Here is a 17,783-nt window from a genome sequence, read left to right as displayed (position 1 = left end):
GTGGCTGATTACCTCAATCAGCGATGACTGCGTGGTTCATTCATCATTTTTTGTTGTTTCAAAGTGACTGAATGAATTAATGAGAAAGATTTGAGCTCATTTTAATGTTACTACTGTTAGAGACAGCGGTTAAAGTACTGCACTTTAGTACTTGTACTTTAAATTGAGTATTTATTTTGTAAGGTACTCATACTCCACTACATTTCATGTTCTTTTTACTCCACTATTTATTCAGCTGTAGTTACTGCCGCTGCTGCCAGCCTCACAGTAACTTTAATGTGGAGTAAAAAGTACAATATTAGCTTCAGCAATGTGCTAAAGTTGCATAACATGAAAATACTCAAGCGAACTACCTAATGGTGGAAAGCAATTAAGTACTTTTACTCAAATACTCTAAGTACAATTTTCAAAAACACACGTGTTGTGTGTTGCAAAAATGTGCATGTATGCGCGAAACAGAACCATCTTAAACACAGTGTTTGCGTAGCACCGGATGAGTAATGCGGTCTTTTTTACATTTTAGATTCTCATAGAAGATAATTCAGGTATTTATCTTTCACATTTAACATCAAATGAGCTCTGCGGTATGGTGTCTTTCCTTGTCTCTCCTCCCTGTGTCACGGTGTGGGTACATCTCAGGAAGCGAATCAGAATACCCTTATTTGATTGGCTAAACTGCATCACGTGACGTAATTTACAACGCATTGGTCGGTGTTTTTCCTGCACCGCTGAACAAGTGCCGTAAATGCTGTATGTAAAGGCGGTATATACAGCCCAGCACTACATCACAAGACATTACGGTTTGAACGCCCTCTGGTGTTTCGGGGGAATAATGCAGAGCTCGCGTGCCAAAGCCTTGCCCGCGAATGAGCCCCCTCACCACCCCCCATCCCCCCCATCCCCATTACCACGAACAAAGCCAAAAAGCTGATAAATAACTATGTGAAAATGATTCATGAGCTGAAAATCACACACTCAGCAATAGGGATTAAAATACAAAATCTATAGTTTAGCTTTGTTAACTACAATAGCTAATTAGCGTTACTACTGTTAGCTAGCTGCTAGCTAAACTTGGCCATAAACAATGGCTTTTTAAGTCACTAAAAACTACTGATACAAGGTATACTTTGCAAACTGTGTATAAGATGTATCAAGTTCTCCTATTCAACTCTTAATTTAACAAGCATTTTGATGAATACAAGCAGGGCACATGGCTTTTTAAGTCACTAAAAACTACTGATACAAGGTATACTTTGCAAACTGTGTGTAAGATGTATCAAGTTCTCCTATTCAACTCTTAATTTAACTAGCATTTTGATGAATACAAGCAAGGTAAAATGTTGTTCTTACCTTGGCAACTCGTCATCCAAAATGGAGTTTTCTGCATGTCACTGTGATAAATGGGCTGCCGTTGTTTACTGTGTGGGGTTGCCTACGTGCTTTTGCAGGGGCCACACATACAGTTGAGTCAGCTGGGAAATCTGTGTTGCCTACACTGTAGTGATTAGTTGGGTACAGTTGAACTTTATATTTCAAGTACACCCAGCACTATAGTTGAACTGACTCGGGGAAATGAGCTGAATACACTAAAACCTCAAATCCTTTTTTACAGTATACAAACTTTATTGATCCCTTGGTGAAATTCACAAGCTACCCAGCAGTATATAAAGTATTGAATATTAGCTCCATCTGATGAAAACAATGCATCACCAAATATCATCCAGTAATATTTGATATATTATTCTGAAATGGCCCTTTTTCACAATGAGTATTACAGTATTTTACAGTGTTGTTTAGCTACTTTTACGACTGCGGGGACATTGATCGTTGTAACACCATTTAAGAACAGAGGGTGGCGGTGTTTCACCATCAACCGTCAGCTTTTTTTTAAGCACACGAAGAAGACGAACCCGGAAGTACAATGGCTTGCCTGCAGCCACATCCCTAGTGTTGTTGTGCCTGTTGAAGTGTGTTGAAGTGCAATGCTCCCCGGTTGAAGAGACCCTTGTTGTCGGCCCAAGATGTCCAGACTGCGGGCGGCGAAGGCGCTGGTGGCCGAGAGACTGGAGGCGGCGGCGGAGGAAATATTCCGCTCTGTGGAGAAGAAGCTGCAGCTCACTTCAGGTTCGTAAACACAGGACACGTTTTTAGAAATACCTGCACCACCTGCTTTTATATGATGCATGCCTGTCCTCTCATAACTTCACCATCAGGTTGTTATACAGACAGTATCTTTTACTGAGTTAAGCGCTACATTTACATGTAAATTTGAGGTACTTTCAGTTGTGGAGGAAGTTCTCAGCTCTTTTACTTTCGTAAAAGTAGCCATACCATGGTGCAAAAGTACAAGTTACAAGTATTCAAAAGTTTTACTTATGTCAAATTACAAAATATGCATACAAATAAAATGTTAGAGTTCACATTATGCAGAATAATATGTATGTTATATTATTGAAATATAGTTATTGGTGCTTTAATGTTGCAGCTGGTAAAGGAGGAGGAGCTTATTTTTATTACTTCATTGCTGCTAGAGTTAAAATATATTTATACACAATTATACATAATAAACCAACATTATTTATTTGTGGATTATATTTTATATTATTAATCTGAATCAGTAACGCAACTCTTTATTTATAAATGAATGTAGTACAGTTAAATGTACAATATTCCCCTCGAAATGTATAGTACAAGTATTTCAAAATTGTACTTGAGTAAATTAAGCTAATTACTTTCCACCACTTTTTCTTACAATATTTCCTAATTATGCCTGCTTTGTTCCCCTTTATTCCTCCAGACATGTCCCCCGAGCAGCAGAGGGCAGCTGTACACGAGCGGCTGTCGGCGGTCGCTGACGACATCTTTGGGATTCTGGAGAAAATGTTGGAAGAATACGAAGCAGAAGTCTCCGGTTCCCACGAGGAGATCGAAGGTAAACGCCAGCCGATGAGCGTCTCATTGAAAACGGAGACGAATGTCCACGGAACAGGTAAATTATACATTTAATAAAGGTTATATTGCTAGAATTAGTCGTAGAGATGTCTTTGTCTTTCATCATAACTCGCCTTTAAAGTGATTTAAAACCCAGGTAACAGCACAATAACGTTTTTTTTCCATGCACACACAGTTTAGATAACACATTGTCATGGCCTTGGTGTTGGTATTTATTCCGTGCTTGGATCTTCTCTTCAGACAGACTGCTGCTCTCCAGGTCGAACTGTGGAACGGACGCTTCCTCTGAGCAGAGCCGGAGCTCCAGTCAGGTCCAGAAAACATCAGGTCTACCACAGATCAGAGACGCGTCCACGGAGACAGACTGTGAGTTAATCCACGCTAAACCTTCACATCTTCACCAAACACAAGGAGCAGAACGGGGAACCTCAACCGTGATGGAGACGGAGACGCTGCCACCGAGCGACCGCGAGGTTCTCTCGTCAGACAATTCAGAAGCTGCGAGTGACGATGACGATCGTCAGATAAACGAGAAACATCTCAAATCAAACAAAAGAAAAACATTTCAGAGACAAAGTCAGGCCGAGGATTACTGCGAGATGTGTGGAAGGTCTTTCCTCAAAAGTGTCGCTGGGAAGAAAATAAAAAAACAGGAAAATAAAATGTCTGCATCAAACAAGATCCGACTTACGGGACAGAGTCGTTGTAGAGTTTGCGGAAAGTTTTTCCGCTACAAACGTTCTTTTCTGAAACACGTACTCGCGCACGAACAGAGCTCCGATCTGTGTGGAGCCTGCGGGAAACATCTGGACTCTGACGAGAGCCTGAAGGTGCATTTACAAACTCACAGCGAGGAAAACAGCTGCAGGGATCAGACGGAGGACAGACAGTCCGAGGCGGCGTGCTCTGACGCTGAGAGTAAAGCCGGTGACAGTGATGAGGAGTGGAAGGACAGCGGAGGAAGTGATGGTGATGACGGAGACAGCGACAAAGATGAGACCAAAGACGGATCGTGTTTACAAAAGTCAAAAACTAAAGAATCAAACGCACCTAAAGGACCTAAAAACAAGGATTGCAGGGATTTATCGCATCTGAAATACCGCTGTAAAGTCTGTGGCAAGTATTTCTGCTACCGAGCCTCTTTTTTGAAGCACGTGCAAGAAGACGAAGGCGGTGCAGATATTTGCGGTGTGTGCGGGAAGCGCTTCGAGTCCGAGGACGGCCTGAGGCTTCACCTGCAAACGTACGTCCGAACGAACGACTGCGAGGTCTGCGGCAAACACTTCGACAGCCACAAGCAACTGGAGATGCACATGAGGACGCACACGGGGGAGAAGCCGTACGTCTGCAACGTCTGCGGCAAAGCGTTCGCTCAGAACGGGAACCTGATGGGGCACATGAGAGCCCACACGGGGGAGAAACCATACGCCTGCAGCGTGTGCGGCCAGAGCTTCAGCTTCAAAGAGTACATGACGGCCCACATGAGGATCCACACGGGGGAGAAACCGTTCCTCTGCAGCGTCTGCGGGAAAGGATTCAGACAGAGGGGGACCCTGAAAACGCACATGATGATCCACACGGGGGAGTCCACGCACCGCTGCGGCGTGTGCGACAAGAAGTTCTACAAGAGCGGGGCGTTGAAGATCCACATGAGGTCCCACACGGGGGAGAAACCGTACCTGTGCAACGTTTGCGGGAAGAGCTTCACGGCGAGCGGCTCGCTGGCCAAACACATGGGCAGCCACGAGGGGGATCGAACGCACGGCTGCGGCGTCTGCGGCAAAGGGTTCTTGAGGAAGGAGGATCTGAAGAGACACGTTCAGTCTCACGAGGAGGAATCCACGCGGCTGACGAGTCTTTGATGGCTGTTGAGGGAATAGTTCAAAGTTTTAAGCAGATACGCAAATGTGCTTTCTTTCTAAAAGAACAATCAGCCGATGATTTAATCGACAGAAACTTATTTGTTGATTGTTTCATTTTTTAAAGTTGATTTTCAAGCAAAAATACATACTGTAAAAGTCACACAACCTGGACAAGTCTCAACACATCGTGCCTTCTTTCTGTAAAAGATCAGATTAAATCAGGAGCATTTCTAATGCAGATTTACTGCCGAATGATATTTGATGTTGGTTCAGGTATTAGTTAGGATTCTTTGTTAAATCTTATATGTTTTTAAATCTTTGTCATTGGACACTTTGGGCATAAAAAGTCTATTTCCAAATGTAATTGTTTTAATATTGCCATATTGTTTTATTTTAAAGAAGGGATACATTATCTAAAATGTGATGCAAATGTTTGACATTATAGTGAAAATTGTTGCAAAAAATGTGTCTGCTAAGTTGAACTTTAATGAAACAAAGATGAACGAAACTCCTTTTTAAAGGAATCCGTTGAGAAAACCGACTTCTCTCGTTTCAGCAGCTTTTTGTTTTTAGTTTTTATTTAACAAAGAACGTCGGTTAATAAATCGGATCGCAGCAAGATGTTGAATTTAAAGAAAGAAATCCAGAATGCTGTTTTGTAAATCATCAGTCTGATGTTCAGAGAACCACCAATGTTCTGTTTATCACATGAAATATTTAATATATCATGTCTTTGATCATAAGCATGTCTTGGTCTGATCAATCTTGTCCGACCAAAATTATTCTATAAGATTGTTTTTTAAACTTAATATATGAACCGAGGGATTGTGTGTAAAACTATCATATATTTAGTTTTATGCTTGTTTTCCAAAATTTCACATCTTTAGAACATTTTCACAACTTGTCTTTTATTTCCAAAGTGTCACAGAACGGTTTTACAGTAAACTGTTTAAAATCAGGAAATGTATCCGAATGTTTACATTGTTATGAAGATGCAGTCTCACTTATACAAATACATGAATAAAACCAAAATATATCAAATGTTTTCATTCTGTTTATTGACATTTGAACCATTGATTCCGTTATGTTTTGATTTTATTGTGAAGGATTTCTGTTTTGATATGAGCGCTATAAATAAAGTCATAGAAGTTATAGTACAGTATGTCATGAAAAGTTATAAAGATGTCACAGTATAGCATGTCGGAAAAACACACTATAGTTTGTTGAAACAAGTATTAAAAAGTCATAGTATAGTATGATGAAAAAAGTTATGTCAAAACTAGTAAAAGAAATAAGACTATTTAAAAAAGATACACGATACTATCTTTTGTAAGATACTGAACTATGACTTTTTGTGATATCTATAGAATACTGTACTACAAGCTTTTTATGAACACATTTTTCAAATGCTAAACTTTGAATTTGTATTTTATGAGTTTATATCATTATTTTGAACACACGATACAATTACTTTTTCTGACATATGACTGACTACTATTATGACATTTCATGACATACTTAACTGGGTTTTCATGATTTTATTGGACTTCTTCATGAAACATTTTCCATAATTCATTACTATGACTTATTTTCTACATATTACACTATGAATTCATGACATATGATTTCTGTCTGACACTTTAAGGCATACTATAGTATGACTTGTTACTGTTAGAGTATTGTTCAGTGTGGTATTATTACATTTACTTCAGGAAAGGATCTACGTTCTTCTTCGACCGCTGCGTCAGTGATGAATCCAGCGCCCCTAACGCGAGAGGCTCGTACTGTAAAGCTGGATTTAGTTTTCTTGAAGGCTCCACTTCTCACTTCTCACTGTTGACGACCTCAGAATTGGCAAAGTTGAGGTGAAAAGTAAAGATTGCATAATGTGTCAAAAACAAACTCACAGACGCTCAGTTTAAACACAGTTTATTTTTCTGTTTAAATAATTACTTGGATCGTCCAGTGTAGGCTATGTTGGTTTGTCATACATGTTGGGACCAGATTTATCATCAACAACGGATGCTTAGGGTGGTTTTGTATGAAAAAAAAGACAAACGGAAAGAAAGAAAGAAATTACACAGAAGAGCAGATCTTTAACAATGTGTGATCATTTAACCGTTAATAAAAAGAACAATATTTGGATAATGGGGCTAAAAAAAGAGATTCCCTGTTTTCATGTAATTAGAACCTGTTAAATAAAGATAAAAGTCATCACACCTTCAAAATAAAAGTCCCCTTTTTAAAATCACAGCAGATCTTAAAGCTTAAACGTACACTTCTAGTATGCATAATTGGCTTACAGATAGACATTTGTATTTGATGATGCACACACACACACACACACACACACACACACACACACACACACACACACACATACAGACACACACACAGAGCTGCTAGCAGGTAGGAGATAACACAATGTTCCAGTCTGCGGGTTACATTTGGGGACACCGTCAGTACCTTCCTGAAGCTTTACTGTCCGGAGCGCGTGTGCGTTTTCATTTCCGTAAAAAACTAAATAAAAACAGATATAGATGACAGATGTTTGAGTTATAATGAGTGCTCACAAGGACAGCAGGACCATCTCTCTAATTGTATTACAGTGCTTTTTGAATCAGGAGGAAAATTAAAAAGGAAAGCGTTAAAAATAAAGTGACGTCACATGCAGCAAAATATTATCTCGCTGAAGACAAAGTTCCACAGTAGCTGTTGGCTTTAAAGAAACGTCCTTTGTTTAAAATCAAGCGGTTCATTTGTTTTCGTCCATTCGTTGCTCATTAACATACAGCGTGTTTTTTTTGTTCCTTTTGTATTCGTTTGGGAGGAGCGTCGGGTCGCACGCTCTAGGCTGCTCAAACAGCGTCGACCGCTCAACACAGATGCACCGACTCTGCAAAGCTTCATCAACTCAAACCAGTGCATAAACAATCTGTGAAGCTACGGATTTATTTCTTTTTCGTTTAAAGATTTTTTTATACAGTGTCATTTATATACAACAAAAATCACCCATTTAATATTATATTTCATTTTTTTAAAAAAGAACCACATGGTACACCCCAACACTGCGGGTCCAGGAGGGAAAAATAGACCGTGGTGTAAGGCGAGTGTGTGGGAGAGAGAGTGAACCACACGTCTTCCTTATCTCTCAGCGTTTAGTTTTCCTCGTTTCTTGTGCCATCTTTGTTCACACGGGCGCCTTTCATTAAGATAAGAAAGCTCCAGCTCACGTCCATGCGTGTCCTTTATCCGGTGTCGTTTCCACAACAGTGAGTGAGTTTTGGTGACATGCTCATGCGAAATCAAAGAAAAGTAACTTGTTTTGCGTTTGTCTTGCTGAAAACCATGCGTTGTAAGTGAAAGCTTCAGACACGTTGCTTTGGGCCGACTGACGAGGCTTCCAGTCTTGTTTTTCCTCCCATTGGTGTGTTTGTGTGGTGTCGCAGGTGGACGTCAGTGGACCTGGAGGGTGAATGATCACAGACTTCAATTAAAATCACATTTTTCAAAAACATTTGCTGGCTTCTATGGAAGCCCATTCCCGCCAGCAAAAAAAAAAAAAAAAAAAAGATTATGATGTTTTTTTATTTTTTTTTGCATTTTATTTAACCGAAAAAAAAGTTTTACTTTTTTTTTACATCATGATCTTTTTTCCTTTTTTTCCGGTTAAATAAAATAAAATAATAAAAAAAAACATCATAATCTTTTTTTTTTTCTTTTTACTTTTTTCCGGTTAAATTAAATTAAATTTTAAAAAAAGCGCTAGATAATAAGATTGATAACTAAACATGAAGCTAGAGCCAGCAGCCTCCGTCCAGCATAACTCAGTAAAACTACTACGTTTCATTTGTGCAGGTCAGTTTTGATAAAAACTAAATAAACATGATATAAAATGTATATTAGTGAACTTAAGAGGTGTTGGTAGGTGTATTAATTGGACTTTTTACAAAGCCAGGCTAGCCGTTTCCCTCTGCTCCCAGTCTTTATGCTAAGCTAAGCTAATCCCTTCGTGGCTCCGGCTTCATATTTAGCGCACAGACTTGATCTTCTCATTTAACTCTCAGCAAGAATGCAAATAAACATTTTTCCTAAAATGTCAGACTACTCCTTTATGCGCTGGTTGCAAAATTGACTTTACAATTCCAAAAATTGTGAACCGTTCTACCGGCTTGGCTCAACATATTGATATTCATTGACTTGAGTGGATTACAGGTATGAACCTCTTACCTGGTTTAGTGGAGCACTCTACTGTTATGACTGACTCTTCTTCCCTTGTTTCTTGCTGCCGTTGCCTCCAGGCTTGTCAGAGCGAGAGCGAGGAACGGCAGTGAGGTTCAAAAGACAAAACAAAAGACAAAACAAAAGTTAGCTTTGTGCTCAGACTAAACATGAGCCGCGAGTGTTAATGAAGCTCAACCACTGTTGAGGAGATCACAGGCAGCATGCTGCAGGAGAGAAACGAGGCCGTTACAATTACTACTTTCAAATCACACATGCGTCAAGACATGTTAAAACAGAACAATAATTACTGTTTCTATATTAGTTGAAACACATTATATTAGTAGTTCTCAAGTCCAGTCAACAGGCCAGGACTGTATGACCGTTGGTTGGTTCTACTGATACAGTGCAGTACAGAGGAAACACACACACAACACAACACATGTGTACAGTCCGGGGTTAGGACTCTACTACTCTACTACACAGCACTCAACCAACTGCAACCCTCAGGTGACTTAGGTGCGGCGGTTGGTTTCTAACGCCAACCTCAGTCTTTTCTCCGGACTTCTCAGCCTTGTTGCCCTGTCGGGAGCGCTTGCCCCTCTTCTTGCCCTTCCCCCCCGTAGCTCCTGCTGAAGAAGCAGCGCCTGCTCCGCCACCAACACCACCAACACCAGCACCAACACCAGCACCAACACCAGCAGCAGCTCCGTGTTCTGTAACAGTTTCGCCTTCACTTTCCCTCCTTTCATCCGTGTTGAACACACGGCGCACCACCTTTCTGATCACCTGTAGGGGGCAGAACATGTCAGGGGGGAGGAGGTGGGGGGGGGGAGCAGGAAAGTGTGTGTATAAGTGTATGAGACTACAGTGTTACTGTACTGTGTAAAAGTGTGTGTTCATGCATCAATGTGTCTGTGTCTGTATGCATCTACTTTTCCCATTTGGAATATTACTAGGGTCTGTGTATGCGTGTGTGTGTGTGTGTGTGTGTGTGTGAGAGAGAGAGAGCTGTAGGATGAAGATGCGACAGGTGATGGAGGAGGGTGAGGATGGTTACTTTTCTGGTGACCAGATTCCCGTCTTCATCTGTGAACTGCTCCTCCGTCACAGACTCTCCAGGAATGTTTTTGGCCTCCTCTCCCTGGGATGGAGGGATGAAGGGATGGAGGGTTAAAGGACGAGTGGAAGATGAGAGATGGAGGGGAGGGGGGGAGGGGTAGAGGTTTGAGAGGTTATCTGTAAGACTGTTATTCATCTGGTTATTTAGAATACAGAGAACATAGACAGACGTCTGCCACAGCCGATGGGTTTCCCGCTGTTCAAATCAAGAATAAAGATTTTTCTTAAGCGCAGTTTCATTATTATAAATTCTCGGAAAAGATAAAAAACATCCTGGACCGTCTGTGATGCAGGACCGGTAGCACAAAACATGACTTCTTAGAGCCTCTTATGACAATGTTTTGCTTTCTTCAGTTTTTATTTTACAACATGTGGAAACCCAACTGATGCCAGAGTATCACACAGGCTGTCTCAACGCTTTAATACGGCTCTGAAACACAAACCTCAAAACGCACACCCGCAGTAGCAGAGACACAGAGTACGAACTACAAAAGCTATGGTTTATTGTTTTAAATGCATGTAAAATCATTTTAATTAAGAATATACTGTGCTGTAAAATCACTGCAAAAGGCCAAACAACTTCAAGCAGACGTGTCCGGAGTATAAAAAACTAAAAAAGCTGCAAACTTTGTACAACGATGACCTTTTCCTTCAAGAAGGAATTTCCTCACTTCCACAATAACGACCACACAAGCGAATAATCACACTGTCGGCTCAACCGAGGCTCCATTTACACAGAGACAGACCATCTGTATGTTAGAGCTGCAGCATCACCCTGGACTCAGAGAAACTGTGTCCTGACGTTGTAAAGAGTGATTCATCAGGAACATTATCGTCGCGTTAATTGATAATGAAAACAATTGTTATAGCTGCAGCTCAAAGGTAATATGTTCTCTGTTTTGTACGTTACAATTCAAACATGTAGTTGATGCTCTTATCCAGTTTGAATTCAGAGTGAGCAAACATCTAAAGGGTTCAGAGTCTTTTCATTAGACTCATGGACATGAACACCAAGAAGGAGGTTTTAATATAACTTTTACAGATTTTCTGTGGAAATCCAGCCTCAGAATCATGATGATAAACAGCAGTATTCTCTATACACGAGCCAAACACAGCACAACCAACAGCAAACATCACAGCTGGCGCTCACACCAACAAGCAGTGAGTAGCACTTCATGCTATAGCAAGACTAAACACACACACACACACACACACACACACACACACACACACACACACACACACACACACACACACACACACACACACACACACACACACACACACACACACACACACACACACACACACACACACACACACACACACACTCCTCTATGCAGCTGTAGTCAAGTTTCCATCCACTACTGTTACGTGACTATTAGGTGTCGAGGCAAACGAAGGCTAACAGTTGATGGTCCTAAGTCGGGTGCCATTAAATCATTGCAGAAGAAGAAAGTGCAACAAGATGATGTCATCAAAAACCTTAAATTATGGAAAACTTGAGGGAAATGTGAAATTATGTGTTTTTTAGATATTTAATCAATATTTTTTAAACATTTTTTGGACATTTTCCAAATTGTATTATTACAATTCTTCTGATATTTTACAAAATAATTTTGGAAAATGTTCTGGACATTTCAATAATACTTCTCAGACATTTAAAAAATGATTTTTCTAATATAATTAATAAATCTCTTACATTTTTGGGGAAATATGTAAATCTTACAGATATTTTTCGTATGTTTCGTAAAATGTTTTTGTAAAATGTTTTTGTAATTTTACTATTATTTTTCAGACATTGTTTTGAATTTTTAATAATATATTTTGGACATTTTCCAAATTTTTTGGGGAAAATATTTCGGACATTTCACGAATACTTTGCACTCCTCAGACCAGTGTCAGTCTCTTACCTGCTCCTCGTTTTATTCTCTTCAGTAAAACAGTAAGTCATGATTTATTCAGGTCGGAATAATCCGGTTCCTTTGCACTTTTCGTATTTTTATCTAGACACAAACTTCCACCTCAGCCAAACCTAAAAGCTTTTGTGATATTTAAACTTTTTACATTGTTGTTCTCAAGACTTTCCACTTTTTTTATGTGCAAGTTGAAAATAAAAAGTTGGATGGAAACCTCTCTATGATACATTCTCTTCCCTATAAACATTACAGCTGCACACAAACTTTCACTCTATAAAACACACAAAGGCTGACAAACCCACACCAGCGCAGCCTAACTTCACAATCTTTTTATCTCTGTCTGTGACTCAGTCTTCTTCACACACAGAGTCTCAGAGCTTTATGCAGGGTCGCTCTGCCTCGAGCTGTCCACACACCAGCCGTACACACCTTGAGTATGACTCGTCTGCGGAACACCCTGGTGGTGACAGTGGTCTCCTCATCGGAGCTGGACTCGTCAGCTCTAACACTCTCCTGACGAAGGCAGCCCAGCAGCATTGTTACATTGATGAGCAAGTGTGTGTGTGCATGAGCCTTCAAATTATGACTTTGTGGAAAGTTGACATAATGTGTTTGTGTATAAATTTCAACAAAATATAAACAAGTAAATACATAAAAAAATGTCAGCTGACACACCCTAAGAGCGAGTCTCACCTGGACTTTGTGCTGGGACCTTTCACCTCCCTCCTGCCGGCCTCCGCTCGGTCCCGCTGTGTTGCTGTCCTCCTGAGATCCTTTCCTCTTGGCCTCCTTCTCCTTTTCTTCGATCGCTGCGTCAATGTGACCTCCGTTCTGTCTGCCGGTCTGAGCCGGGGGCTGCTGCTCCAACGAATCAGCCAGACTGTCGGGGCTGCGGAGGAGAGGGAAATATAGTGCTCATAAAACGACCAGATTGAGAAACACCAAGGTGTGTAAATCTGTAAACATGTGAGTTAAAAAAAAAGAAGAAATCCTACCTGCCCTCCTCGGTGCCGGGGCTGTAGCCAGTGGCTGCCGACTCTACGATCGCGCCGGACGTCTCGCATCTCCAGCCTGGAACTGAACACACGTCTTTTTCTGCTTGATGCAGTTGTTCGAGGATCTCATTCATCCTCTCCTCTGTCATCTCCTCGCCCTCCAAGCCTCCCTCCTGCTTTATATCATCCAGCAGACTCTGCAGCCTCTCCGGAGTCATCTCCTCCTCTCCGTCTTCTTCTTCCTGCCTTCCATTTCCATGAGCGGTGTCTGAGGCGGCATCTTCTCCCTGACGCTCCAAAACAAGCCCTGCCTTCAGTTCTTTCTCTAATGCCTCCGCATGCCCGTCTGTTCCCTTTCCTAATTGCTCTACTGACCGTCTGTCATTATCTGGCCTCTCATAATAAACCAGCCCTGTCTTTTCTTCCTTAGACATCCCTCTTTCTCCGGCGGTCAAGGTTGTATCTTCGGCCCCAACGATAGGGGGCTGCGGGGCACTGAAGGTGGGGCCAGCGGCGACTGTGGGGGGGTCGCTGCTGGAGGTACTGGTGGTCTGAGTGAGAGAGAGGTCGCTAGGTCTAGTAAGCGTGATCCTGCTAGGGGAGTCTGCGCTAGCTTCGTCTTCGCTAAAGAAGTCGCCTGAGCGAAGCGGAGTGGGGAGCTGGTAGTTCAGGTCTGTGGGTGTTTGCAGCTCCAGATCTATATTGTCGTATCCTGGGTGGATGCAGGAGTAAAGGATTAGAGGGTGAGGGGATCGAAGAGGGAGGGAGAGACAAAAAACAAGGGGAGGGAAGGAGGGAAGGGTGGGTTGAGTGGTGGAGTTGATGAAATGAGAAACACTTGTAACATCTCGCATTTGTTCAAAAGTCAGACAGGTGTAACCCCAAAACACTTTCAACCTGTGATTTGTTTTTGGCCACTTGGCGGCAGCAGAACAAGCTGTCAACACAACGTTGACATATTATCACCCTTTGAAGCTCATATGGTGAACTTACTCATCAAGCAGACACAGAGAAACATTCGTTTGCAGTCGTATTTGTGTCCAACAGATGAATGTAAGTCCAATATTCACTCTCCTTTAACCCTGTTTTTGGTCCCTACCAACTTGAGATATCGGCTAGTTGCTAGCTTCATTAGCGGCTAGTTGCTAGCTTCATTATCGGCTAGTTGCTAGCTTCATTATCGGCTAGTTGCTAGCTTCATCTGCCAGTTATTTGGTGATGGGCAGGGAGTGTTTATTTATAATTCACTCCACCAACTCCTGAGAAGATATGTGGTACTTTAGCCATGATGTTTATCTTTTTACATCCTAGTTACTAACTTTATCTGTCTAATAAAAACAGTTGCTTCATCTCAAGAGTTAAGTCTGCGGGCAAAAAAACCTAAAACAAAGAGCTAAACGCAGCTAAAAAGCTCTGAAGGGACCTGTAGTGTAGTGTGATTACTCACAGACAGTCACATTCTGCAACCACCCGGTCAACATAGTGGAGCAATTAGCAGCTAAAAAGACCAAAAGAAAGTGAATATTGGACTTACACAAGCAAAGTGACCAGAAACTCGACTCCAGAAGAATGCTAATGTTGCTTCTTATTTGCTGAATGTGTAAATATGAAACTTCTTGATAACATATTTGCCATGTCAGCTTTGTTGTGTTTTCGACGGTGTTGCGCTGCCTCAAAGTGGCCCACAAAAAGAATAACGAATGCTGCTTTAAGGACAAACAGGTGGGGACTCCTGTGTGACTGCTGGACCAGCGATACAGAGTAGACACATGATAACATCACAAGATGGAAACAGAGAAACCAAAGTGCCAAAGACAGAATATAAAAGATAGAAACTTCACATGTACTGGATTTGTATAAATTTGACATGAACAGTCAGTCACACTAACGTCACAAAGAGCCTCAGGAACTGTTGTAGTTTCAAACTGGCAATTTAGTCAGCCGAGCCTTTTGTAAAAGCACTTCAGACAAGAGCAATGCATTAGTGAGAACGGTCTCAATAATGATGTAATAAGTTAATGTTCAGGTGTGAGCAAAAGCTTGAGTAGAATTCAGGTAAGTTAGTTGTGTTGTTTTCAACAAAAGGCAAAGAAGAGAAGAGCAACAAAAAGGCATCTAAATGTAGAATTCAGGAACAGAAGGATCTCGCCTGAAGTACGGAGGGACACCAGGAGGGAGGGGGGAGGGGGGGGAGGAGGTGGGAAGTAAAAAGAGAGGAGGAGAGTGATGATTTAGGGGAGGACGAGGGGAACAATGAGGTGGGGGAGAAGGAAAGGGAGAGGACGAAGGGGAAGAAAGGGGGAGATGTGGAGGAGAACGTGGAGGAGGCGAGGAGTGACATGTTGAAGAGGGAGAGGGGGGAGGAGGGGAGGGAACATGAGGAGAAAGGGGGGTGTCAACTGGAGAAGGAGATGGGAAGGTGGGAGAGGAAGGAGCAGAGGTGGAGAGGGAGGTGCGAAAAGGGGGAGGAGAGGGAAGAGAGGAAGACGATTTAACAGGCGGAGAAGATGATTTAACAGGTGAAGAAGGGTGAGGAGCGAGAGGAGAAACGGAGGGAGTTGGAGGAGACAAGGGCAGAGGGAGGGCAGAAGGAGGAAAGCAGTGAGGAATAAACGGAGGAGGAGAGAAGAACGAGGAGCAGCTACAAGGGCTTCGGGGGGAGGAGGGGAGAGATGGGGAGTAAGACAGAGTGAAAAAGTGAGGCAGAACAGGAGCGACAGGCGGAGTGGGAGGGGGAGACAGGAAGTGAAAGACAGAGGAGTGAAAAGAGACAACAGGAGGGGAGGGGAGAGAGAAAGGGTCGATATGGCTTGGATGAAAGGGAGGAGACAAAGAGGAGACAAAGGTAGATGAGGGAGGAGGAGTATAGAGAGGAGTGACAGGCCGGGGCGTTTGAGGACACGGGGGGAACGTAGGAGATCTAAGAAGCTTTGGAGCTATTACAATTATCACAGTTCAACACGAGACAAAAGAAAAACAAACAAAAACACACACAAGTGTTAGACGAGACTCGGATGAAAAGACAAACAGCATATGAAACAGATTAATGCAAAGACAGTGAAGTGAACTTGTGATCGATGGAGACGAATAATGTTTTAGAAGCCGCAGAAGCAAAGATACTGCGCACCAGACTCACGGGATTGCTTATCTCGCGGTAGATAAGCAAGAATAGTGAGAAGCAGGAGCATCTTTTCTAACATTCTGGCTTGGTTTTGGGATATAGGAGATCTAAAGTTTGTCGAGTTAAGAACTAAGAAGAAGCAGGATGGGAACTGGGAATGTTCGTAGCCAGGAGTTTATAAAATAGTGAAGTCATTGCACCAAATTTCCCCACAACGCTTTTTTTGTATTCTTGGCTAGCCTCCAAACAGCTGCTGTATCCTTTCTACTACTTACTAATTGTGTGTGTGTATATATATATATATATATATATATATATATATATATATATATATATATATATATATATATATATCATTCATTTGTACAAACAAGAAGTTATGTGTCCTCATCAAAGTCTTGTTGAAAGGGCAATCCGGTCGGTATATGCTAATGCTAACGCGTGCTAGTTAGCTGTGGATGTTAGCCAGTTAGAGCACAGGTGGGCAGCAGAGGCTTCTAGAAGAGTCTAGCTCCCTACATGACATGTGGACAGTTGTAAGTGCTGACAGGGGGGGGGGGGGGGGGGGCACTGTTGTACTTCCAGTATTACTTTAGTCGGGCCTGAGCTCAGCAGCGAGGGTAAAAAGCAGAAGCTGGATCCAGAAGCTGCTGAAGTTAGCAAAGGGTAGTCACTGGTGGGAAATAGCTGGTTAGTTGGTGGTTAGCGCTGACAAAAGGGAATCTGCTGAAGGAGTTAGTCGCTGAGAAGCAGAAGAAGAGGAGAGAGGAGGCGCGAGGCAGTCTGCTGGTCTCAAAGCAGGAGAAGCTACAGGAGAAGCTGGGAGGCTCGGGGGGAACCCAGGAGATGAAAGAAAACAGTACGGCTAACAGCAGTGACACAGAAGCAGAATTATACACTGCACACTTTGAAAAAAGGTGTTTCATTTTCAACCCATCTGCGAGCGTCATCTGGGACAGAGTGCTCTCTGCCAAAAACACTCGTGTGCATCGTTGTGTTGAAAAGGCCGCACCCATTCGAAGAGTGTTAGAAGTGTATTGTTGTAAGCCAACAACATCGGAGCAGGCAGCCTCTCACACAAAGCCATAGAGAGCCATGCATTCTGTTGACTTTTTTTTTTTTTTTCAATCTGTTAAACGTTGGTTTCATTTTAAATCATCTTTGCAGAACGATCCGCCGTTATTAAAGCGAACGTAGCACGGATCCTTGTGTCAAGATGACTTTCAGAAACCTAATCAGACAGATCGGCAGCGAGGTCCATTTCAGAAGTTTGTCTCAAAGAGTGCCGAGCTAACGCTGTAGCTTAAAGAGAGCCGACATGATTTGAATGGAGCTCTGTATTCCCTTGTTTCCTTGACGAACAAAGGAACAACAATGGAAAAATGTGCAGCTGTATGCTGGTTGGAAACCTTTCTGAAACAATATGATGGGATGCATATACAGGCCTAATGGCAGCGGCAAAAATGTCAAGCATACAGCTGATGCAGTGGTGGAAGAAAAATTTAAATCTTTTACTGGAGTAAAAGTAACAAAATAATAATAGAAAAATACTCTATTACAAGTTTAAGTCCTGCGTTGTAATAGAGACGTA

At 42.1% G+C, this 17,783-nt stretch overlaps 2 protein-coding genes across 2 annotated transcripts in view; one reads left to right on the top strand and one right to left on the bottom strand.

Moving 5' to 3' along the window:
• Positions 1–2,021: 2,021 nt before the first annotated feature.
• LOC306713295 (uncharacterized protein) lies at positions 2,022–5,067 on the top strand (the record flags this gene model as incomplete). Its single annotated transcript, XM_079182948.1, has 3 exons — positions 2,022–2,124; positions 2,798–2,989; positions 3,193–5,067. The coding sequence occupies 3 exons, from the start codon at positions 2,022–2,024 to the stop codon at positions 4,812–4,814; spliced, it is 1,917 nt and encodes a 638-aa protein (XP_079039074.1). The 3' UTR covers positions 4,815–5,067.
• Positions 5,068–6,726: 1,659 nt separating this feature from the next.
• Positions 6,727–17,783, bottom strand: part of LOC306712833 (uncharacterized protein) — a gene marked incomplete at its 5' end in the record, with an annotated part of 90,047 nt that continues 78,990 nt past the window's right edge. Inside the window, 7 exons of the mRNA XM_079182259.1 lie at positions 6,727–8,279; positions 9,045–9,116; positions 9,582–9,900; positions 10,067–10,179; positions 12,506–12,589; positions 12,770–12,965; positions 13,072–13,783. Of these exons, the coding sequence (XP_079038385.1) occupies positions 9,069–9,116; positions 9,582–9,900; positions 10,067–10,179; positions 12,506–12,589; positions 12,770–12,965; positions 13,072–13,783 (1,472 nt within the window). The 3' untranslated portion in view covers positions 6,727–8,279; positions 9,045–9,068. The remainder of the gene's footprint in view (positions 8,280–9,044; positions 9,117–9,581; positions 9,901–10,066; positions 10,180–12,505; positions 12,590–12,769; positions 12,966–13,071; positions 13,784–17,783) is intronic.

This window comes from Pholis gunnellus, assembly GCF_910591455.1.
Source record: "Pholis gunnellus genome assembly, chromosome: 21".
NCBI classification, from domain to species: Eukaryota; Metazoa; Chordata; class Actinopteri; order Perciformes; family Pholidae; genus Pholis; species Pholis gunnellus.
The sequence above is the reverse complement of the archived record's forward strand: the minus strand, read 5'-3'. Positions and strand labels throughout refer to the sequence as shown.